Source organism: Morus notabilis, unplaced genomic scaffold (genome assembly GCF_000414095.1).
Source record: "Morus notabilis unplaced genomic scaffold, ASM41409v2 Scaffold1460, whole genome shotgun sequence".
Classification (NCBI taxonomy): Eukaryota; Viridiplantae; Streptophyta; class Magnoliopsida; order Rosales; family Moraceae; genus Morus; species Morus notabilis.
Window position 1 is genome coordinate 346,673 of NW_010362372.1, and position 24,625 is coordinate 371,297.

Below are 24,625 nucleotides of genomic sequence, written 5' to 3' on the forward strand. Positions count from 1 at the left end.
TTTCCCTAACATTCTACCCTTCTGCATATTGCTCATGTTTCAAATGGTTTAAGCTCTAGAGCTAAAAGTTCCATTTCTATTCATTATGTCTCAAAAGGTGTCTTATGCTACAAATCCTTAGACTAGCACTTAAACTTCTAAAATCATCCAATTATCATTTCCATTAATGTCAAGTTTTTAAACTCGCGAAAAATCATAACTTTGCACGAGACATAAGCATGTAATCCTAAATCTAAACGGTTGCGGTTTGATTTATGTCTTAACTTCTTTAGTGATAAAATACATAAATACCGAATAAGGAATTATTACATTCTTTATATTTTATTGAACTAGTGAATTGATACCCTAAATATCTATAAAAATACCAATTCAGATCTGGTACTTTAAAAACTGCCCTTTATATGTTTCTCACCCATTTTTGGGATTGAAATATCTTTTTATGCGTACTATTTAAATTATTTTAATACATAAAATTCTAAATCTAAAAATGAGAAATTTCCTTTTCAGAGTGATATGAATTTCATTTATAAGTTGTTTAACAAGTTTTTAGACTAAAATGGCAAAAACGACATTTACCAAGAGCATTTTCTTAGAAATATGAGGTACTTACTTGATATTATCTAAAGTAGTAGATTCTAATCCATTAATTTAATAAAATAAAAAGTATTAAAATACATTTTTCATTTGACGCTTTAAGCGTCCCAAACTTAACCTTAGATTATTAGTTTGTTTTAATTTGATGAAACCTTAGACTATTAGTTTGTTTTAATTTTTCATCAGTTAGAAATTTTAGTATTTTTGTCATTTAGATGTTTAAAAGAAGACAAAATTTAAAAACATTGAAACAAATTGATAAGTTAAGGATTAGTTTGAGATATTTTATAAATAGGGGAACAAAGTACGATTGGAGGTATTGTTTGGGGATCGGTTGTAGGATTACTTCGAAAAAAAAAAGGATTAGGTGAAAAATGGAAATGATGGAAAAACAGGCCATGGTAAATAAAAGTCGTCTTCCGCACCCTGTCCGAATGTCTTTTTTAATTTTTTTCCCTTTCTTTTCTATTTTTTGTTTATTTTATTTATTTTTATTGCCAATTTTCCTTCTCAGTCCACCTTCCTTCTCTCTCTAGAAAAAACAACAACGAAAACCAATAAAAGCTATTTCTTTCTCTCTCCTCTCTCTCTCTCTCTAGATCAAATTGACTCGGACTCTCTCTCTCTCTCTATTCCTCTCTGTCACGTACTTCAAACTTTCCTTCGCCATTTCTCGGGTCCGAGAAATTGGAGCTACATCTGATATTCGCCAAAGAAGCTTTCCTCGCCTTTTCCTCTTCCACAGCCTCAGATCGGGTCCGCAGAGGATCTTCGATTTTGAAGAAGAGCTGAAGAGAGAGAAAGAGACATTGTGTTTTTCGCATTTGGTTGTTTCGGCTCTGGATCTGACCGGCGATGGCTTTGTCCGGCATGCGAGGCCTCTCGGTCTTCATCAGCGACATTCGGAATTGCCCGAACAAAGAGCAGGAGAGGCTTCGGGTCGACAAGGAGCTCGGCAACGTCCGTACCCGCTTCAAGAACGAAAAGGTCAGTTTTGTTTGTTTTTTTCAACTCTAGGGTTTTAGGTTTCGCTTTGTTCGGAGACGGAATTTCTTGCTTTTTATGAGGTTTTGATCGGAAGCTCGGTGGATTCACGTCATTTGGTTTGAATTTGGGGATTTTGCTATTCTTGGATTCTTATTCCGATTTCTTTTCAATTTTAGGTTTGTGTTTTGTGTTGAGACTTGTGAATGCTTAAATGTTTCTTTATATGAAGTTGAGCACAGAGTTTCTTGGAATTTCAAGCTAATCGGAGACACTTCTTTATGTTGGATTTGTTAGTTGGTATGGGCGGTAGGAACTTGCTTATAAATGACTCATCGATGCTAAAATGATATTAGTTTAGCTTTTTGTTCAGTTTGAAGAAGCTCCTTTAGTTGCAAGCTTATATAACTAATAAATGCAAGCCAATTTCAGACAACAATCTTCCAATTTTTGCTTCAATTTATGTTTAGTTATTTATTTATGACGATAAGCATGAATACAGACACACGCTTAGCTTCACTTACATGGAAATGAGTGTTACTGAATCTCTAAGAAGCAAATAGGGGTCACTTGTTGTCCAAATCGTCTAATTGTTTACAAACTTGAAAAATACTTGTAAGGAAGCACATAATATGTAGGAATTGCATCTTGGCTTATATGGTTCGGGGTTTTGGAGGGCACAGAGTATTAGTCTAAGACCCAAGCTTTAATTATAATTGTAGGATGCCTTACCTAAAAGAAGTGATCATCTGTATGCTTCTTTGCTTAGGCTAGATCAACATGTGAAATTTGTACGAGGGTTGAATGAGTTATGTAATGGTATCTATTTTTGACCATCTTTGTACACAAAGCCAGATATGATCTCATAATGGCCTTTTAGATTAAGATTATATCATTTAAGATATTTCCAGCGTTCTGAAAAGCCGTTTGGGCCTTGGAATTCAACTAATATCGTCATTAGTTACTTAGTTGGTGATTTGGCGTGATTGTGGTGGCTGTGGGGCAAGCCAGAGTTAGAAAATGATTGTAGATCGTTTTTAGAGTCTTGGACAGTATCAACGTAAAGATTGTAGCTTTTGTCTCCTGTTTGTAATCTAACTTCTGATTTCATTCCACATTGTTGAATAAGATTTTGCATAAGGTGCCCATAAGTTTATATTCGTTTTGCTTTCACTTCTCTATATTTTCCATCTTTAATTCCTTTATTTATTTATTTGTTTGCTGATCCTTTAATTCCTTTAATTTGAACATGTGAATTTTGTCCTTATGTCAATTTTCATGAACAAAGTGATCGAACCCATTTTTCCAGATTACTTTTGTAATTGGTATTTGGTTCTTGAAGAATTCTGTTGCACACCAAGTATTTCTATGTCATTTCAGAAAGTAATGATCTCTTGCTTTCTGAGACTACAAACTTTACTTGAAACTGAGAGTGAAAATAGATGCTTTGATAGTGTGCAACCCCAGCTCCGTTATGCCTTCTTTATTTTCTCCACTGCTGCTGAAATGTGGTCCCCATTAATCTACCTCAATATGTATTGAATGACTTTTAGGTCTTAGAGGTTTTAAGGCTCCTGTTGGGAATGCTCAAGCCGTAATGCTGGAAAGTTCTTAGAGCTATAGTAAATGATGTTAAACTTAGAGCTATAGTAATCCGTCGTACTGCAGTTTAGAAATGAGTTTTTGGTTGTTGCTGTTGAGCTCATGCAATTGCAAAGTAGTTTTTACGCTTTTGACGATCTCTTATCACAGCACTGCAGGTTTCTGTTTTTTTTTTGGTAACACAAAGCCCAAACTATATTTTTATTGAATATGAGTGCGTAGGCTCCTACTTCGTTTGTTTATTTTTGTCTGGTATTTTAGCTTCCAAATCAGTTTAGAGAGAATTCTCATTCCCCCTTCCTCCCACCCCTCGTCATTTTTCTCATTGCTGTGTGGATAGTTGTCTTCTTACTCCTTAGTTGCCACCTGTTGCATGCTATTGACGAATTGCCATATCTTGTTGAGAAAGAGTTAGTACTTATTTTTAAAATCTATTGTTCTTTCTGCAGGGTTTGACCCACTATGAGAAAAAGAAATATGTTTGGAAAATGCTTTACATTTATATGTTGGGTTATGATGTGGATTTTGGTCACATGGAAGCTGTTTCTCTAATATCTGCACCAAAGTATCCAGAAAAGCAGGTACTTAATGTATTTTAACGTTAAATGCTTTATTGGCCTGTTCCAATATCTTTGATTTGCTGCACATAATCATGGTTGGTTTTAATTAACTGGAGTATTGCTTTATGATGTTGCAAAGGATTCATATCATATTAAGATTTTGTTACTGAACTGATGGGACTGATTACTAGTAGGAGTTGGCACAATTCAAGGCCATCATTTAAATTTACGTGCGAACTAATATTTGCTAGGGATACTACGAATCAAATTATGCTGCAAGTGGAAATCCTTAGTACTGATAGTCCTTAATGGTGCCTTGACGACTCATATGATAAATTCTTAGTGATAGGAATAGAACTTTTTTTATATTTTATTTTATATAATGGGATAGAAAACTCAAAGAATATATTAAATAAAAGTCAAGGATCATAAAAAGTACATGTCAAAAAGATTGATAATATATCAACCCGAGAACAGCATAAAACAACTCAGAAAATTACAATCTAATTAAAGAGAGTGATAGGGATAGGTATAAATTGATTTTTGTGCATTCAAGTATCAAATTGACTCAAATCATATTTAAGATTTGAGTATGTTAGCTTTTCCTTTATGTCCATGTATGGTATCCCCTCTTTGGAACTTACTTCCCATTCTGCTAAACTAACTGCAGGTTGGGTACATCGTGACAGCTTGCTTACTAAACGAGAACCACGATTTCCTGCGATTAGCCATAAATACAGTGCGCAATGATATTATTGGCAGGAATGAGACTTTCCAATGCCTGGCACTGACGATGGTATGCCTATAGAAATCCTGATGGAGTTTCTTAGCTTTTTTTCTTCGCCATTCTTTCTTCCACTCTTCTTTGAACAAATCTGTGATTGTATTAGAGGGAAAATTTCTAGTTTTTGATTGTTTGCCAAAACCAGATATCAGGGTAAGTTTTAGTTTTTGATTGTTTGCCAAAAGCGCATAATCTGTTTATCCTTTTGAAGATGCTTGTGAAAAGTATATCCTGCATTAAAGCACATTCTTTTATGCCTTTTTTTTTTTTTTTTTGTGTATCCGATTTCATTTTGGAATGTCTTAGGTTTTTTTTTTTTTTTTTTTTTTTTTTTAAAGCTTTTATCTGCATAATTCTTTTGTTACTTCTTTGCCTTTTCTTTTTAGCAGTGTGTCATTTCGCTCTGTTCATTTCAAAATTGTTTCTTTTATAACCATGTGCTCCACTATTTCTCTGTAGGTTGGGAATATTGGTGGAAGAGAATTTGCTGAGTCTTTAGCACCTGATGTTCAGAAGTTAATTGTAAGAGACAACACAACTCACATTTAGGGTAAACTATAGTAGAAAAATGATTGATATTGACCTTGCTTTTAATTTAGATATCTAGCAGCTGCAGACCGCTTGTAAGAAAGAAGGCTGCGTTATGTCTACTGCGTTTGTACCGGAAAAATCCTGATGTAGTAAATGTAGATGGATGGTATGTTTCTTGCGTTTCTTTCTTGACAGAAAAATTCCCAGCACAAAATTTGTGGTGTGTTTGTGTGTGCGTGTGGTGTTTTACTTCTTTTAATTTTTCTTTTTCCTTGTATATTAGGGCGGATCGTATGGCTCAACTTTTGGATGAACGTGATCTTGGTGTTTTGACATCCTCTATGAGCCTTCTTGTTGCCCTTGTATCAAATAACCATGAAGCTTACTGGAGTTCTCTTCCAAAATGTGTTAAAATACTGGAGCGGCTTGCTAGAAATCAGGATGTTCCACAAGAGTACACTTACTATGGGATCCCATCTCCTTGGCTTCAGGTCTCTAATTTCTTTTCCCTCCCGGATTCATTGCATGTTTTGATTACAGCTGAACTCCTAATCATCTTTGCTCATTTATTTTTGACTTTGGACAAAAATAGAACAGTTTTTGACCCCTCTAGAACCGTGGGATCTAATGGGTGCAGTTCATTTGGTATGACGAACTATGAAAGGCTGTGTATTTCTTGGTTTTAATAAGCATTTCAGGAAGAATCAGGGGATTTTGGATGGCTTGGGGAAATGAATACGCATTGTTGAATTTTGACATGAAATTAGTATCCTACTACCATATCATAATCATAATTAAAAAGATTCAGGCTCATCATGGATGGTCATTACAGGTTAAGACGATGAGGGCTCTACAGTATTTTCCTACTATCGAAGATCCAAATACCAGAAGATCATTGTTTGAGGTTTGTCTTTCTCAAGTATCTTATTCTCATTCTCATTCTTGCTACATTTAGATTATCTTGTCTTTTCTTTCTTTTATTTATTTATTCATCTATTTATTTATTTGTTGAAATGTATTTTGTGTTTTCAGGTCTTACAACGGATATTGATGGGCACTGATGTTGTGAAAAATGTAAACAAGAACAATGCATCGCACGCTGTTCTTTTTGAAGCCCTTGCTCTTGTAAGTATCCAGCCCAGAAACAGAATTACTTTTTAGTTTTTATCTTTATATTGGGTATTTTTTATTTGACTCAATGAAAGTAGGTTCTTCTTATGACATATTTGTTTTTTGTATTATGCCTCGTAAGTATAGGCGCAGATCCTGCAGCCTCCCAGGCTGAAATTGTAGAAGTGTTAAAACTCCATATACTTTGCATCCTTTTCCCTTAAAAAGTAACTGTTAAAATAAGATTTGAGTGAAGATACGTTAGCTTCTTTATTACTGCCATAGCTATGCTTACATAAACAAACAAATTTATGTGTGGAACTCAAAACATATTATACATATTCATAGAACTGTAATCCTCTGGATGATTCCCTTCTTCCACCTCCCTCGTTCCCTCTCCCTCCCTCCCTATCCCTCCCTATCCCTCCATGCAACATGCAAACACACATATCCACCTTGTACATATACTTCCCACGTGTACACTTTTTCCATGCACAAGAACTTATATTTCCAATGCAGAGCGTTTGTCTGCATGTTATCAGTCTTTTCAATTACTTTCTTGTCAATTAATATTGTGGGATTCTCCAAGGGCGAGTGGCTGCCATTATTTATTTATATATTTGAATTTTTCTGCAGTAATTTGAAGTTTTTTAATTATTATTTTTTTAGTTCAGTACAACTAGCACGCGCTTTATCTTTCGTGCTCTGATTCCTGTTTCAGGTTATGCATCTAGATGCTGAAAAAGAGATGATGTCTCAGTGTGTTGCACTTCTGGGAAAATTTATAGCTGTGCGAGAACCGAATATCCGATATCTTGGGTTGGTGAGTTTGAAAAGCTACTGTCTTTTGTTCTGTTTAAGTTTCTCGACCAGAAAGTCATGACATCTTCACTTTAAACATGCAAGAGATCACCACTTTGTAGTTTGAAGATCTGATTTTCAATGCTTTCGTGTAGGAGAATATGACGCGCATGTTGATGGTAACAGATGTGCAAGATATTATTAAAAGACATCAGGCTCAGATTATCACCTCATTGAAGGATCCCGACATCAGGTAACTTTGCTGTCCTGCAGCATGCTATATATACCTTATTGTTACTGATCATTTGAATAATCAAGAAGCCACATTTTGATCCTGGATTTTCTGTTAGAACTATTTTTTTTTTTATAAGAACAAAAACTTCATTTATATAGAGAAAAATTACAATACAAATGAAGTTTCAAGATGGTTGAGAGAACCATCTTCGACAGAAAACAAACAGAAAAAGCAAAACAAAACAAAGAGCAAAAACACAGGCAAAATGTACAAGTTATCTTAGTACATCCTCCCAACTTAACAAGATTAAAGATAATGAATAATGCTTAAATGATTTATCTGTTGAAGCCCAGAAATACGATATTTCGCTTTCTCAAATAGATCCTTAAATAACAATTCTCTGTCTTCAAAAATCCTTTGGTTCCTCTCCCACCATATGACCCAGAGGATAGCCAAACACATTGCTCTCCAACTTGTCTGGGCCTTCTTGTTCTTTCCGAATCCGAACCAGTCTTCCACCAGAACCGCGCCACTATGAGCTGGAAAACCCAACTTAAATCTGCCACCCCCAACAGCTTCAACCAGAGTCTCCAAGCTAAGTCACAAAAGTCCGAAGGGGAAGAGCAATAAAAAATGGTCCTTACATTCTGTGTGAATGCTTGCTACTATATGGTGCTTAGTATTTTGATAGTGATTGGAGAATATTTAAACTAAGGGGAAGAGCAAGTGCAATGTGTTTATTTAATCTTCGCTAAAAGATTTGAAGTGACACAAGTTGAGTGTATCTTGTAAATTTATTGCTTAACTCTGCTTCACGGTAGAATCTGGAGCAATTAAGTAGCAAAGAAAGTCTTTAGAGGGTAAAAGGTAATATTTTTGCTAGGTTATTCCACTTATAGGACATCCTATATTTCGTATTTTTCTTTTGAACTAAAGAAAAATAAAAGATTTCTCCAGAATGAAAGTGAAGAAAGGGTATTTTGTTTATATGGTTAAGCATAAAGCTAATTGTTGAATCAAGGAACATTGCAGTGTCCAAATACTCTATTTGGTGCTCTTCCGTAATTATATTCATGCAAACTGACGTCACATTCTATCAGTATTCGTAGGCGAGCACTCGATTTGCTTTACGGCATGTGTGATGTTTCAAATGCAAAAGACATAGTTGAGGAAATATTGCAGGTACAATATTTTTAGACAGACTATTGTGATTTTATTGTTTCTTTCTTTCTTTTTACATTTTTTTTTTTTTTTTTCCTAGTCTTTTCGAGTCTTCTTTTGTTTCTCTTCTAAATTAGTGTACTGTGATAATATCTTCCAAAACAAAGATATGTTAACGACTTTTTTTCTGTTTTTAGTATCTTAGTACGGCGGAATTTGCAATGCGTGAGGAATTGTCACTTAAAGCTGCTATACTTGCGGAAAAGTTTGCCCCTGATCTTTCATGGTAAGCATGTCCCACGCTATAGTTCCTGTCGGCATGACAAGCTTAGATGTTATCTTCTTGAGGTTGTGCATATTGACATTATTCAATGTAAATATTATTTAGGTACGTGGATGTAATTCTTCAGTTGATTGACAAGGCTGGAGATTTTGTGAGTGATGATATATGGTTTCGGGTTGTGCAATTTGTTACAAACAATGAAGACCTACAGGTGATTATTGCTTTCCTTCTCTTTATGATATGCGTGTTAATAACTTAAAGGATTATTTGTTAACTATAGCATTATTGACTCAATTTACTTGATCAGCCGTATGCAGCTGTAAAAGTCAAAGAGTATCTTGACAAGCCAGCCATACACGAGACAATGGTTAAGGTGTGTATATGCTACTGTCATTTGCCTCGACCTTATGTAATTATATATGCGCCAAGGACGTAGTCCCTCAGGGATCGGTCCCTCATGTTACGTTATAGCTCAGGGGAGGTAACTAAACAAATGTGCTGTGTAACAAATTTCGTTTTTTCTTTCTGCTTTCTCTAGAGGACTCCATGTCCTCTGCCCCTGTAATTGATATTCAATAAACGCAAGCTGATCATGGGGGGGGGGGGGGGGGGGTTTTTTTTTTTTTTTTTTTTTTTTTTTTTTTTGTCTTTTAACTATGAGGTTATCCATTACCTCCCCTTAATTATAATGTCACCCATGTTCTGAGGGACTGGTCTTTCTAAGGGATTAAAGCCAAGCCCCTGGATAAAAGGAGATTTTGTTTAATATGGAGAGAAGAGATAGATCCTATACTGGTAGGAGGCTTTGAGATACAATTTACTTTTAGTATGACCTGCCATTCAGTTTCAACATGCCAGCTAAGTATAAGCTATGTATATGAACAAAAAATCTTAATGAGGATTTGTAATTAATTCCACTGTCCAAAGTCGGACCCATTGTTTGTCATGTATTTATTTTCTGTTCTCAATGAAAAAGATTATAATGAAGCCGGAGCTTAAAGATTGTTTATAGAATTTTACTGTTATGCCTGAATACTGGAATGTTTTGTTTTGTCCAGTGCATTCTTTCATACAAAACTAGTTGTATATAGGTTTGTTCCCGTCAATCAACTTTAAAACATTTTCTACGATGTAAATAAGCATCTTAATTTTTTGAATAACAAAGTTAACTAATATTGATGTGCAAGTTTAACCAGGTATTTAATATATATCACAGGTAAGTGCGTATATCCTTGGAGAATTTGGGCACCTTTTGTCTAGACGGCCTGGGTGTGGTCCAAAGGAGTTATTCAACATTATACATGACAAGCTTCCTACTGTATCGTACGGATGCTTAACCTTTTTCCCTCTGTACCTTTCTACCAGCATTTTGCTTCCTACGGTATCTTATCTGACGTAATTTGTTTGCAGAACTTCTACGATACCCATTCTTCTTTCAACATATGCTAAGATCTTGATGCATACTCAACCACCGGATCCGGAACTACAGAATCAGATTTGGGCGATATTCAGCAAGTAAGTTTTACCTTTAAACTTATTTTCTCTGTTGATAAATTCAGCTTCTAAAGGCGCTTTGTTTGATATACTTTGATGTCTTTTAGATATGAGAGCTGCATTGATGTTGAAATACAACAACGAGCTGCGGAGTATTTTGCCTTGAGTAGGAAAGGTGCAGCTCTAATGGATATATTGGCTGAAATGCCCAAGTTCCCAGAGCGACAGGTAAATTTGTTTGTTTGTTTGTTTTTATTTTTTTATTTTTTTTTTCCTTTTCCAAGCATTTATTCCAATCAGCTTATCTGTCGCTTTGTTGTGTGCATTGCATTTTGTGAAGTGTTGATCAAAGTCTGCTTAGAGTTAATTCTCACCAAACGTAATATTTCTTTCAAATGTAGTCATCCTTGATCAAAAAGGCTGAAGATGCTGAAGTTGATACTGCTGAACAAAGTGCTATCAAGTTGCGGACCCAGCAGCAAATGTCAAATGCTTTAGTTGTAACTGACCAACGTCCTGCTAATGGCACTCCCTTAGTGGGCCAGCTCAGTCTCGTCAAAGTGCCCAGCATGACCAATAATACGGTTAGGGTTCCCCCCCCCCCCCTCTAATCTTTATTATTATTATTTTCTGTTCATACTTACAATAGGGATGTTCTCTTCCTTGTAGATTCTGCCAATGAAAGTTTTGTTATTACAGACTGTTTCTGTTTAAAACTTGAAAGGTCCTAATATAATCTGAGTTCATGGCAATTGACAGGATGTCAATTCAGCTGATCAAGGATTGACCCCGGAAAATGGGGCCTTGACTACAGTTGATCCACCACAACCTTCAGCTGATCTTCTTGGTGATCTTTTGGGTCCTCTGGCTATTGAAGGTCCTCCAACTGCCATCCAATCTCAGCAAAATATAGTCTCTGGATTGGAAGGTGATCATGCAGTGGAAGCCACAGCCATAGTTCCTGTTGATGAGCCACAGAATTCTGTACAGGTACTTTCTATTATGCTCGTGTTTGAGTCTGACCATTGATATGCTCTTCTTCTCTTCCAGAGATGCGGGTGGAATGTGAAGGTGTTGTATGTAATGAGCTACGCTGCTAATTTTTTTGCCTCCTAGTTATCACGGATTTTCTGTTGTTCCTTTTTGATTTGGTTGCTTCACTGATTTTGTCTGTATATTGACATAATATCAAGTCCTAGTTCAATATATCCGTGCTATGAATAATATGCTCAAACAGACTTACCGTATTGTATCTATCGTGCTCACGCTCTATATCTTTCTGTAACAACATTATAAAACTTGGTAAGATTTTACTTGGCTATTGAAGGTTGCTGCATAATTTCAAACTTGTGACTTTCATTTCTTGCGGTATTCAGAAAATGTGATGATTTCTTTGTTCCTTTTTGCAGCCAATAGGAAACATTGCCGAAAGATTTCATGCTTTGTGCTTGAAGGATAGTGGTGTTCTTTATGAGGATCCTCATATTCAGGTTTAGTCTACAAATGTTATCAGTGTACTTGTGTTTTATCTCAATAGTTTAAGGGCTCGTTTGGTTCATGGGTTTAAGTCAGTGATGTTTTATTCTGAGCTCAAATTTTGTGAGAGAATCCATTGGTGGGAACTTTTTTTATTCAAATTTTTTGTGAGAGCAATATCAAAATCATGGATTCTAGTCAGTGAACCAAACGGGTCCTAAGTTAGCTGTAAGACATTTTGAAGCATAAGCTTTAACAAGGGTTTTTTTTTTTTTTTGGTTGCCTCTTGTTGTGTTATCTAGATTGGCATAAAAGCAGAGTGGAGAATGTATCATGGGCGTCTTGTTCTTTTCTTGGGAAACAAGAACACCACACCACTTGTTTCAGTTCAGGCTATAATTTTGCCTCCGTCCCATTTAAAAATTGAGCTATCGTTAGTACCAGAAACTATTCCTCCTAGGGCACAGGTAAAGACATTATTGTAGTAATTTGGTTCTTGATGGACCAATAGGACACTCGATCTTCATGCATTTCACTTTGGTGAATATAGGTGCAATGCCCACTTGAGGTTGTGAATCTCCGTCCAAGCAGGGATGTGGCAGTGCTGGACTTTTCCTACAAGTTTGGTAACAATGTGGTACTTACATCTAAATTTTCTGCTTCTTTAGTTGCCCGCAGAAACCAAGTTATTCATAAGTAAAATGAAATCTTATAATTTTTATTCTACAGGCCAATGTCAAGCTTCGTCTGCCAGCTGTCCTAAATAAATTTCTTCAGCCTATATCAGTATCCGCGGAAGAGTTTTTTCCCCAATGGAGATCACTATCAGGACCACCTCTGAAGCTCCAAGAAGTGGTGTGTTTCTGCATATAACGGCACATGCCTTCTATGTTCTTCTATAGAAGTATTCTAGATAAAACTAGGTTTTGATAGTTATCCTATAATTTAATTGGTTTCCATTTGGTTTATAGGTAGACAAGTGTCATGCATGTTTACCAATTGAGTTTGGATTGCGTGTATTGACAATCACTTCAACTCACAGGAGTCTCCATTTTTCTGGAAACATAACTTAGTGATATGCTTTGTGCTTAGAACTTATATATATCATATCTGATGGTGGTAGGAGTCTATTATTATTATCTGATTCTGGTCGGTAATGGTGACAAGTAGGCCATCATCATTTTTGTTTACTTCTAAGTAGAATGATACGTAGGATATTAACAAGTTATTAGAATTCAGCATATTTTTCTTTGATTCGCAAGGTTAAAGGGCTATGTGTGACTAGGCACTGTTTAGCTATATATGATCATCTCTTTCTGTTATTTGTGCAGGTTAGAGGTGTAAAACCACTACTGCTCATGGAAATGGCAAATTTATTTAATAGTTTCCGGTTAATCGTTTGTCCAGGGCTTGTAAGTCATACTTCACCATTTTGATACTTGGAAATCTTTTTGTTATGTAGAGTTTCTCACTTCTCATTTTCTGTTTTAGGATCCCAATCCAAATAACCTTGTTGCAAGCACCACATTTTTCTCCGAAAGTACACAGGCCATGCTTTGCTTGGTAAGGGTTACATGTTCATTTTCAGCGCTTTCATGGATGAAATTGATGCCAACATTCTTGAATAATAAAGCGTTTATCACTCACAGTCAACGCATTTAAATCTGTGGTCAGCAACGAGTAAATGTTTTGCTTTATGTCTCTTCTGCGATACAAAGTGCATGTTTGCAGTTTTCTTGGTATTTGGGGTGTAGTTAAGGGTGTGGGACGTTAAAATATATATATATATATATATATATATTCATATACGAAACCAAATAAGAATAAAAGCAAAGAAAATAATTGTAATATGTAGACAGACAAAACCAAATAAGAATGAAAGGAAAAGGGATGGTGCACAAAGTCGCAACTAAAAACTTTTCTTCTTTGCTCAAGCAAAATGAAATTTTCTTTTCCTTGTGCAATTTTTTTTTAAAATTTTTTTATGATTATCTTTCAGTTTTGGCGGATTTTGGAGAGTTGGGATATGCTTTTGTGTGTTATCCTGTGCTGACTTTAACTCCCCTTCAACTCCTAGTTATCTTGATTCGTATACATATCATTAGTGTTGCTGGCCTGCCTGTTTTATGGTAGCGTTTTTATTAGTTTTTAGGGTGTGAACTACATCAAATTAATTTGCTTTTGAAATGAGTTTTGGAATTATCGATGACCTTATGATGCAGTAATTATGCCCGTCTTTGACACCCTATTTCCCCTTTTCCCCCCAACTTCAGGTTAGAATTGAAACAGATCCAGCTGACAGAACTCAGTTGCGGGTGACAATTGCCTCAGGAGACCCTACACTGACATTTGAGTACGTATATGACGATCCCCGTCTTCAATTAACATTATACGATCCCCGTCTTCAATTAACATTTGGTTTTGCTACACAGGCAGATTCTTATAACCTCTGTTGTGCAGGTTGAAGGAGTTCATTAAAGAACAATTAGTTAGCATACCGTCAGTCCCCACAGCCCCTCGTGCATCACCTGGACAGGCGCCACCAGCGCCTCCAGTAGCCCAACCGACCAGTTCGGCAGCAGCATTATCAGATCCTGGGGCTCTGCTGGCTGGCTTGCTGTGACAGAGGAAGGTGATAGCTGCCTGAGGAATTGTTCATTAAACATTAAACACAAAAAAAAAAAAAAAAAACCTGATTTATACCGCCTGCCCACCCGGTTTATCCCTCCGAGTTAAAGAGGTTGATCAATCGTCGATGATGCAAGAGCTGGCGGGAAATTAAGGGTGAGCTAATTTGTGGTCGGCTTTGTGTCGTGAGTTGGGGATTTTGAGGGGTTGGTCGGGGTTTTGAAATTCTTTTCTGCACATTGCAGTTGTGCCCAAGTGAGATAGTTTTCTTTTTTCCTTTCTCGGGTTGAGGTTTTTGTTTCTTTTTCATTTCATTTTGTCAGTTCCCTGATAGTGAATTGGTTTCTGTAATACCTATATTTGACAGCGTGTAAGATATCCCATGTAGTAGACTAGTTGTAAAAGTATGGCGTTGTTTGTTAGTCGTAACACCATTAAATAAGAAAATTTATTTGATATTCATATACGAAACCAAATAAGAATAAAAGCAAAGAAAATAATTGTAATATGTAGACAGACAAAACCAAATAAGAATGAAAGGAAAAGGGATGGTGCACAAAGTCGCAACTAAAAACTTTTCTTCTTTGCTCAAGCAAAATGAAATTTTCTTTTCCTTGTGCAATTTTTTTTTAAAATTTTTTTATGATTATCTTTCAGTTTTGGCGGATTTTGGAGAGTTGGGATATGCTTTTGTGTGTTATCCTGTGCTGACTTTAACTCCCCTTCAACTCCTAGTTATCTTGATTCGTATACATATCATTAGTGTTGCTGGCCTGCCTGTTTTATGGTAGCGTTTTTATTAGTTTTTAGGGTGTGAACTACATCAAATTAATTTGCTTTTGAAATGAGTTTTGGAATTATCGATGACCTTATGATGCAGTAATTATGCCCGTCTTTGACACCCTATTTCCCCTTTTCCCCCCAACTTCAGGTTAGAATTGAAACAGATCCAGCTGACAGAACTCAGTTGCGGGTGACAATTGCCTCAGGAGACCCTACACTGACATTTGAGTACGTATATGACGATCCCCGTCTTCAATTAACATTATACGATCCCCGTCTTCAATTAACATTTGGTTTTGCTACACAGGCAGATTCTTATAACCTCTGTTGTGCAGGTTGAAGGAGTTCATTAAAGAACAATTAGTTAGCATACCGTCAGTCCCCACAGCCCCTCGTGCATCACCTGGACAGGCGCCACCAGCGCCTCCAGTAGCCCAACCGACCAGTTCGGCAGCAGCATTATCAGATCCTGGGGCTCTGCTGGCTGGCTTGCTGTGACAGAGGAAGGTGATAGCTGCCTGAGGAATTGTTCATTAAACATTAAACACAAAAAAAAAAAAAAAAACCTGATTTATACCGCCTGCCCACCCGGTTTATCCCTCCGAGTTAAAGAGGTTGATCAATCGTCGATGATGCAAGAGCTGGCGGGAAATTAAGGGTGAGCTAATTTGTGGTCGGCTTTGTGTCGTGAGTTGGGGATTTTGAGGGGTTGGTCGGGGTTTTGAAATTCTTTTCTGCACATTGCAGTTGTGCCCAAGTGAGATAGTTTTCTTTTTTCCTTTCTCGGGTTGAGGTTTTTGTTTCTTTTTCATTTCATTTTGTCAGTTCCCTGATAGTGAATTGGTTTCTGTAATACCTATATTTGACAGCGTGTAAGATATCCCATGTAGTAGACTAGTTGTAAAAGTATGGCGTTGTTTGTTAGTCGTAACACCATTAAATAAGAAAATTTATTTGATGAAATAAAGAAGAATGTGGATGGGATGCTGTTGCGCTCTCTCTCTCTTTTTCCCTTTTTCCAATTTCCCGAATGCGGATGTTTTTCCCTCTTTTTCTTGTTTTGTGTTTGGAAAACTGTGATATTCGGTTTATTACTACAATTTTCTAGTAAATATTATTGTGTAAAATGGTATTTTCACCAATCTGAAAAGCAATGATCCTCCATTTCTAGAGCCACTTTGCATTCTCACTCTGTTCCTATAATTCACCGATTGAAAAAAGAAATGCTAACTTGCATATTGGACTTCATTAAAAAAAGCTGAAGAATTAATAGAAAGCCGAAGCATTACATCGTACTAATTTTATTCATCTGAAAAGTAATGCGAGCAGGTAGCCAAGTAGACTACTGTAATTAAGACTTGAACTTTTACTAACAAGTTGCAAATTCAGAAAGCAGACAGTCTATATCTATAGTGGAAATTGGATTTTGTTCATCTCATTTGACGCGTTCATGACGAATAATTAGGTAAGATTGGTGCTCGTACGAGCTCGAAGGCTTCGCCAGCTCGCACATTTTTGGAGAGTCGGAGCTTCCAGTAATCGTCAGAACAGAAAGGAACGTAGAGACGGGGTGTTCATTGTCAACCAGTTCTGGAGGAGCTTCTACCACTTCCGTCATTTGGTCCCAACAAAAATGTTATTGACACCCTAATGGCTGATTCCTTGCACTCTACTCTATGCCGCACATTGCAGAACCTCCCGTTGCTCCATACCTTCGATTATTTTCATTCTCATACAATTAGCAAAGAAAAGTATATTATTACGGTCCGTTTAGTTCGCTGATTCAAGTTTTTAATTCAAGTTGAGATGTGAGTTTTTTACTATAACAAAAAAGTTAGATGTGACTGTTTCTGAGAGCTTTTTACTTAGCAAAACTCGAATCGGTAAATAAAGGGGGCCTTAGAAATGCAAAACTCTACTCATAAAGTAAGTTCCTGGAGGATCAAATTTTATTAAATTAATCTTTTGAATTAGAGTAAATTTAAGATGGATAATAAACTCTGACATAATTTCATAGTCCAGAATCATCCCTGCAAGATAAGAGTTTCCCTTCTCCCTAATCTTAGCTGCAGCCAAATTTAAATGGAAACATAATAAAAGAGTGGCATTAACTTGCATACCGTTGCAATGTCCCCAAGATTGAGGAAGAGAGTGCCTGGCCAAGGATCCACTGCAACAAATTCACCCTTTTTGTTCATCACTTCGAACCTAGAGACTCAGGAGTGAAATTGTATTTATTCATCCTCAACTGGAACGGCCATCCCTTGAACAAATCACCGGCCAGTCCCATGTTTTTTGCTAATTTTCGACAAATATCCATGGCCAGCTCATGCACTGCCATTGCATACGTTTCTATTATTTCTCTGTAAAATTGAACAAATGTATTTTTATCCATTAAAGTCGTAACAAGAAGTAGCCAAGTCTGCAGATTCTCGTCTTTTCTTTTCTTTTCTTTTAATAAGAACATTATTCTATGTGTCTCAGACTCATAGACAATATTATTACGCGACAAATTACTTTTTTTTTTTTTTTTGCTCAAGACGTGACAATGTACTTGTAATAGTGATATTTAGCTTTTTTTATTTTTTTATTTTTTTTTTTACAATATGGTAGGCTAGATCAAACCCATGCAAATTATAACATGTATCTAATTAGACTGAAACCATGCATCTATTCAATATCACATATCACGATCATAGGTTATTTTGTCAACAAAAATTCCAAGAATCACAATAACCTCAGCATTAGAGAGATTACATGTCCATGGGGATTTTTTTTTTTTTTTTTCACAAACTTCGTAGAGGACCTTAATATATTTAGGTTTATTTTATATGTAGCACTGTTTTCAAAAAAAAAATATGTAGCACTAAGAAAAATGTGGACAGCACTCATTTTGATTTTTTTTTTTTTTGGTTTATCTCAAAATGATCCCAAATTTTATACCATATTTTCATTGATCCCTTTCGTTAAAAACGTCTCAAAATGGAAAAACAAACAACTGAGTCAAGCGGGGAACTCGAATAATTGAAGTGTACTTGTTAAATGCCCTTAGAACCATAAGAGAAGTTATAACAAATATTTACTCTTCTTGAACATAATATACCAAATAAAAAATATGAACAACACACTAAAATTTTCAATCAATTAATATCGCTAATGAAATTTCTATTTTATTCTCACTTAAATATACATTGGTTGTATCATGTATGTGATCTCTTCAATCTAGATTTTAATTCGCCACAACAAGATAAATCGGAGTAAATTTATCATAGGTCAAAATGGGATTTGATGTAAAGTTCTTGAGTATTTTGGGTTTTTATTCTTTTTCTTTTTTAGGAATATAACTCTCACGTCATAATGACAATAGTTACGACACGTCGTTGTTACTGTCGTCAAGTTGTACGAAAGAAAAATAATCAAAACAAATATTTATAATTTTTTTTTTCGGTGCTTAAAAAAAAGCTTAAAAAAAATTGGACCCAATACATTTTCCACTCAAATGCTTCACTTCAAGAAAGCGTTGTCTGACTCAACTACAAAGCATCGGACTATTAAATCACGTCAATATTATATGAGAACTAAAAAAGTAGGTAAAATTCACGGATTTTGATGAAGATAAATGGTTCAAAGTAATGGTGAATGTTAGAATGGAGTAATCAGTTTTCATTAAAAACATGCTAACATCATTCTTTCTATTCTTAGTGGAGTTCATGTGTCAAATAATAAATATAGAGAATGAAAAAATGACGTTAACATTTTTTACAAAAAAAAACAAAAAAACAAACAAAATGAAAGAGATAACAAAAAATCAGACCTTTGGTGGGAAGAGGTATCCAACTGATCACAAAAGGAGCGAAGAGCCTCTCGCGAGGAGGGTTCGCCTTCGACAGCCCCACGTACCCGCGTCATATTAAGGCATCAACGGTGCGCCTCTTGATCTCCATTGGACAGTCCAGAAGACATCTCACAACCTCCTTCATCTCAACCATCAGAGTCACTGACATTCCATTGTTGACTATCCTGAAACACCCCCATTCCTCACAAGCTTCTCTCATGCTCCGCTCACTTCATCGATTAAAGTTTAAAATTTGAGTTTTATTACAGTAAAAAACTCTTAAAAACAGTCACATCTAACTTTTTTATTACAGTAAAAAATTCTCACATAAAGTTACATCTCAATTTGAATTTAAAACTCGAATCATCGATCTAAACGTGCTCTCAGTTTCTTGCACGCTTCCAAACTTGAATCTCCAAATTCTCTTATATCAATCACTGGAATAGCACTATTGGTTATATTTCTCTCGGTTTCAATACCATTCTCCATTTTCTCTTCTTTTGCTGCTCTTCTCTTTGAAAATAACATTTGTATTTATTGCTTCTCCAAGTTGTCAAAACTTTGTTTGGACTTTGGAGTACTTGCGTAAAATGCTTTCTAACTTGAGTGGTTGAATAACGATCTTACGTGTGCTACAAGAAAGTTGCCTTGTTTTTTTTTCTTAGCATGCATTTCATGCTATGCTTTTCTTCCAACTTCTTTCTTTTCGTTCTTTTAAAATAGAAATCTCATTTACACAAAGGATCAAAAACATCAATATCAGACTTTAACTGCAACATCAATCACCAATTCTCCCAGTGGCGGAGGTACATAGTACCAGCACTTAAATTTTTTTAGAAGAAATATTACCTCATAAAATTTAGTGATTTTACACTAAAGCCCCACTAAAATATAAACTGCCCCCACTCAAATAATATCTTTCTTTGTACGCGGTTATTATTTCACTTTACTTTTTAATTTTTTGACTTTTCATCCACTCTATTCTTGCGAATGAAAAAGTTCTGAAAAAGAAAAAAGACGAATCAAAATGATTATTGAATGATTTTTTTAATAATAAAATATGTGAATTGTCAGACGATTATAAGTTTTGTTATCTTAATTTCTGTTGTGATGCCCACTTTAGTTGTATTTTTTATTTTTCTATAAGTACTTTTCTAGCTTTTTGCTCACCTGGACATGCATTTTATACCTCTAATGGCTTTAGTTTGATTTTGTTTTATGTGTCGAAAAAAAAAAATTCAAAATTCTAAAAATTCTAAATATCAGTACAACTGGTTTTTATAATTGTTCGTATAACTTGGAACTCTTACTGCAGATTAGAACCAAAATATAGCATTCAAAATGACTAAATGAGCATATGTTTGGCAATGCTTAGTCTAAAAAGTGATTATTTAATCCATTTATGGGAAGTTATATTTCATTAATTCGTAGAAATAATAATGTAGAGCCACTTGTATTTTAGTACTCATGATTTCTACCGTCTTATTTGGCAAGTGAAGAACTATGATCAAGTCTTAAAACTTGATCTTTTCATTCGGCAACCCTTGCCATGGTTCACTAGTATTACAGTTCGCTTCACAAGATAAAACTACTTGTTTTACTACTCTTTTTGTATTCCTAATAAATGCATATTCTGAAAGCATAATAAGGTGTATTTGGAAAGTTCAGCACGAATTTAGTGAGACTCGTGCTCGTACGAGTTCAAGGGCCTCACCGGCCTGCAACTTTGTGGAGAGTCGGATCTTCCTGTAGTCTTCGTAAGAAAAAGGAACGTAAAGACGCGGGTGTTCATCATCCACCAACTCTGAAGGGGCTTCAACTTCTTCCCCCTTCGGTCCCAATAGAAACGAAGCTATCGAAACCCTAATACTAGCTTCCTTGCATTGTACGCGATGCTTCACATTGCAGAATCTCCCGTTGCTCCACGCCTTAGATCGCGATTATTTTACACAAACAAATTACCAAAGGAAATGTATGTAAGTACTCATGCTAAAGATTTTAATGCAATTAAAAGAAACTTTAATTATTAATGTAATCACGGCGATTGTCAATAGTCACGAAAGAGTGACGCGATTGACCTTAACACAAGTCTGTTGTTTAATTCTTAACTAAAGTAGGGCTCCTATTATTTAGTTTCAAGTCTGATAGATTATATTAATTAGTTCATTCTTATTAGACCTTCGAAGTATGAGATTAATTTGGCAAAATTTGAACAGAGACAAACAAAAACAGAGTTATTTGCATACCTTAGCAACATCCCCAAGATTGAGCAGAAGGCTCCCAGGCCAAGGATCCACTGCCAAGAATTCACCATTTTTGTCCATCACTTCAAGACCGCCGACATTTTCGTCGTCTTGAAGAATGGTCAGAAATCCCGAATCCGTGTGAATCTGAACACCAGAGGAACCGATGGATTTGGGAGTGAAATTGTACTTATTTATCCTGAATTGACAAGGCCATCCCTTGAACAAATCGCTATCCAAACCAATGCTCTTTGCCAACTTTCGCCCAATGTCCATGGCTAGCTCATGCACTGCTCCAGCATACTTCTCTATTATCTCTCTGCCAAGAAATTCAACAGAAGAATATTTTGATGATTAAAAACTTGTAACAATTTTTTTTTTTTCCTTTCCAAAACACCCTTTGAGATTGGGTGGGGGAGCCCGGGGATTCAACTTTGAATCTCTCCCTTAGTGAGAGTCTAAAGAGGAGCCTACAATCACTCCATTTAATCCCTCGGGGTGAACAGCTTCGTTGTTATTTTTATTATTATTATTATTTTTCAAAACACCCTTTGAGATTGGGTGAGGGAGCCCGGGGTTTCAATTTTGAATCTCTCCCTTAATGAGAGTCTAAAGAAGAGCCTACAATCACTCCATTCAAGCGAACAGGTTCGTGGACGTTTGATTCATGGATTCAAAATCATTCTCGTTTTATGTGTATTTTTTGTGAAAGAAAAACACTGTAAAGAATCATGATTCAGAATCAATGACGAATATAAGAAACAAAGATAGTTTGTTTTCAAATGTAATTTTACAGAACAACATACCCCCAGGATAGAGGAATGAATATCCAAGTAAGTGAAATTCCAAAACCAAGCAACGTGCTAATAATCTCTAGAAGAAAATTTCTTGTAGGTTTTATAGTAGATTGTTTGTCATTAGTAAATAATCATTACATGAGACTGCTCTGCCCTAATAACTAAATAACACTGCACAAACGTGGCAATGAATTAATGACACCACAATATCTCTTTTTACATTTTAGGGGCTTTTCTGTTTTTGTTTGTTATTATTTTTTTTTTTTTTGAAGGAGACTCTTTTGTATTTTAATTGATTTTACAACTTATGCTACATTCAATCACATATAACGTAGTGTCAATATGGCACCATAACATGGTTGTTAGCATAACTTGACGATTTAAATTCTCTCACCTCCAATTATACATACATATATATATATATATACACGTATCACAATATTCAATATAGTCCTAAAATAATACATACATTTAATCCTAGCTTCTGACAATCAAGGACAAAGCTACTTATTGTTTAGTGAGGGCACATATTCCCGTTAAGATTTTAAGTATTGGAGTTTATATGGAACTTTTTGGCAAAATTTCAACGGTTGTCTCACTCGAATCATTGTCAACTTTAGTCTTTAAAGAATAACTTTAGTCCTTGAAGAACAAGTGTCGTCTAATATATCTTTTGCGATCCAAAATGACACAAAACTGTCTTGAATTCATTATAAATTACAATTTTAATACTTTCGTTAATGAAACTTTAATGTTTAACAGTTTAAATTGCATGTGGGTCACGTGATTAATTAGTAAAAGACATTATAAGAGGCTTTAAGGAAGTGACATTTCTCAACAAAGAAAAAATTGACGTTTCATTAACGTAAGTACCGAAGTTGTAACTTTTGATTAGCTAGGGGTTAGGTGCCATTTTGAGTTGCAATGGGCAAAATAAGATAACACATATCTTGAAAAAAAAAAAAAAAAGACAAATACTTTAAAATGCAGATTCTTGAATTTTTATTCTTTATTTTTTAGTAATACTCTTTAATAAAAAAAAAATTACATTAGTCAAAAAAAAGTATTAATTAAGAGTAAATTATAAAAATTTAGATTAATGTACTTGGATAAGTACGGTAATTTAAATTACATCATTTCCTTTATTTTTTATATTTTGCAATCATTCTCCTTTATTTATGCTAACTATTGCATGGCTCAAATTTATGAAAATTAACAAAATTACTAAATTTTCCTTGAGAAAAAATGAAAATACGCCTAGATTATTAAATTTATAACAGTTAATCATTTTTGTTTGTTGGGGAAAAAAAAAGAAAAAAAAGAAGAGACTTTTTTTTTTTGTTAAAAGGGAAAACAAATAATAATAAAAAAAAACGAACCTCTGGTGAGGAGACGCATCCAGCTGATCACAAAAGGAAGAAAGAGCCTCCGGCGAGCCTAAGTCATAGAGGCCCAACGCCTCGTACAGAGGGTTGATCGCCGACGGTGCCATGTACCCGCTTCCCGCTATGGCGTCAACGTTGCGCCGCTTGATCTCCATCGGACGGTCCAGAAGACATCTCACCGTCTCCTTCATCTCAGCCATCAGATTCGGTGACATTCCATGGTTGACTATCCTGAAACACCCCCATTCCTCACAAGCTTCTCTAAGCTTGTCGTAATCTGAATCTCCGAAATATCGCAGATCAATCACCGGAACAATACTAGTATTGATCTCTACTTGAAGTTCACCCATTTTTTTTAGTATTTTTTTGTTCTGAAATTTCAAGTATTTGTTTTACTTTCTTAGTTTGTTTGTTTATATAGTAAACTTCGTAGCCGGCAATGCTATTGATTTGGAAGTATATTCATGTCCCTCTAAAAAAAAAAAAATAAGTTTGTTTTGATTCACGTGGGATTTATTTTTTCATTGCATTGGGAACGCAGCAATCCTTACTACTTTTCAATTCATTTCTACCTAGTTTGACTCGGCCAAAAAACCAAAAACAGTTTTGTTTTTTTTTTTTCTTTTTTTTTTTTTTTTAAGTTTGCGTGTTGGAGTCAGATAGATGCATTTGTATCTCGGACGACGTCCATGAAAATAATTCAATCCCGTTTATTTTACTAATTTGAGTTTAAATTTTAAATTTTATTATAGTAAAAAAATTTTAAAAACAGTCACATTTAATTTTTTTATTACAGTAAAAAACTCTCACATAAAGTCATATCTCAACTCGAATAAAAAAAATCAAATCAACGAACTAAACGGGTCTGAATCGTTTATTTCACTGGTTTAAAATATAGTTTAAATTTAAGTTATGATTTGAGTTATATATAAGTAAAAATACTTTAACAAAAAAGTTAAATTTAAATTTTTATAAAAAAAAAAACAATGTATCTATAGAACTTGTGTTGTGATTAGGGCATGTTTAGTTCGTTGATTCGAGTTTTTAATTTGAGTTTAGATGTGACTTTGTATGAGAGCTTTTGACTGTAGTAAAAAAGTTATATATGACTGTTTATGAGAACTTTTTACTGTAACAAAATTCGAATTCTCAACTCAAATCAATGAAATGAACGGACCTTAGTTGAAAAATAAATAAGGTCTTGATTTTTTTTTTTTTAAGTTTAAACCCTTGAACCAATGGGCTATTTGAATATTAAAAGAAAGATTATTTAGATCCACTAAATTATGTTAGTAAATCAATGGCATATTTTTTTGGAATATACTTTTCTCTCTATTAT

General features: G+C 35.1%; 2 protein-coding genes, 1 long non-coding RNA gene and 1 pseudogene across 3 annotated transcripts; 2 read left to right on the forward strand and 2 right to left on the reverse strand.

The window, feature by feature from the left end:
- The first annotated feature begins 1,198 nt into the window (after nucleotides 1-1,198).
- Nucleotides 1,199-14,672, forward strand: LOC21397251 (AP-2 complex subunit alpha-1). Its single transcript, XM_024168006.1, has 27 exons — nucleotides 1,199-1,581; nucleotides 3,630-3,761; nucleotides 4,411-4,536; nucleotides 4,984-5,046; nucleotides 5,124-5,221; nucleotides 5,339-5,546; nucleotides 5,888-5,959; nucleotides 6,088-6,180; nucleotides 6,887-6,988; nucleotides 7,122-7,219; nucleotides 8,302-8,383; nucleotides 8,560-8,648; nucleotides 8,751-8,856; nucleotides 8,953-9,018; nucleotides 9,862-9,968; nucleotides 10,056-10,160; nucleotides 10,247-10,367; nucleotides 10,541-10,723; nucleotides 10,899-11,129; nucleotides 11,549-11,629; nucleotides 11,918-12,082; nucleotides 12,166-12,252; nucleotides 12,345-12,470; nucleotides 12,947-13,027; nucleotides 13,107-13,178; nucleotides 13,889-13,968; nucleotides 14,076-14,672. Exons 1-27 carry the CDS (start codon nucleotides 1,450-1,452, stop codon nucleotides 14,236-14,238), a joined length of 3,069 nt encoding a protein of 1,022 aa, XP_024023774.1. The 5' UTR covers nucleotides 1,199-1,449; the 3' UTR covers nucleotides 14,239-14,672.
- A 435-nt stretch (nucleotides 14,673-15,107) lies between these two features.
- Nucleotides 15,108-16,023, forward strand: LOC112092272. The gene is made up of 2 exons (XR_002902515.1): nucleotides 15,108-15,254; nucleotides 15,362-16,023. It is a non-coding gene; the product is annotated as an uncharacterized LOC112092272 (long non-coding RNA).
- A 451-nt stretch (nucleotides 16,024-16,474) lies between these two features.
- On the reverse strand, nucleotides 16,475-19,350 carry LOC21397252 (annotated as a pseudogene).
- A 1,007-nt stretch (nucleotides 19,351-20,357) lies between these two features.
- LOC21397253 (2-oxoglutarate-dependent dioxygenase DAO) lies at nucleotides 20,358-23,720 on the reverse strand. Its single transcript, XM_010101866.2, has 3 exons — nucleotides 23,281-23,720; nucleotides 21,108-21,423; nucleotides 20,358-20,789 (listed from the first exon to the last, which is right to left on the reverse strand). Exons 1-3 carry the CDS (start codon nucleotides 23,634-23,636, stop codon nucleotides 20,526-20,528), a joined length of 936 nt encoding a protein of 311 aa, XP_010100168.1. The 5' UTR covers nucleotides 23,637-23,720; the 3' UTR covers nucleotides 20,358-20,525.
- Between the last annotated feature and the right edge of the window lie 905 nt (nucleotides 23,721-24,625).

What these genes read in the sequence shown, in the direction of transcription:
- LOC21397251 (XM_024168006.1), top strand. Translation starts at nt 1,450, where the DNA reads ATGGCTTTGTCCGGCATGCGAGGCCTCTCGGTCTTCATCAGCGACATT. An exon ending in ATATCCGATATCTTGGGTTG is followed by an intron (nt 6,989 to 7,121) that starts GTGAGTTTGAAA and finishes GCTTTCGTGTAG; the next exon opens with GAGAATATGACGCGCATGTT. An exon ending in CCAGCATGACCAATAATACG is followed by an intron (nt 10,724 to 10,898) that starts GTTAGGGTTCCC and finishes GGCAATTGACAG; the next exon opens with GATGTCAATTCAGCTGATCA.
- LOC21397253 (XM_010101866.2), bottom strand. Translation starts at nt 23,636, where the DNA reads ATGGGTGAACTTCAAGTAGAGATCAATACTAGTATTGTTCCGGTGATT. An exon ending in GATGCGTCTCCTCACCAGAG is followed by an intron (nt 21,424 to 23,280) that starts GTTCGTTTTTTT and finishes ATTTCTTGGCAG; the next exon opens with AGAGATAATAGAGAAGTATG. An exon ending in ATCTTGGGGATGTTGCTAAG is followed by an intron (nt 20,790 to 21,107) that starts GTATGCAAATAA and finishes TCGCGATCTAAG; the next exon opens with GCGTGGAGCAACGGGAGATT.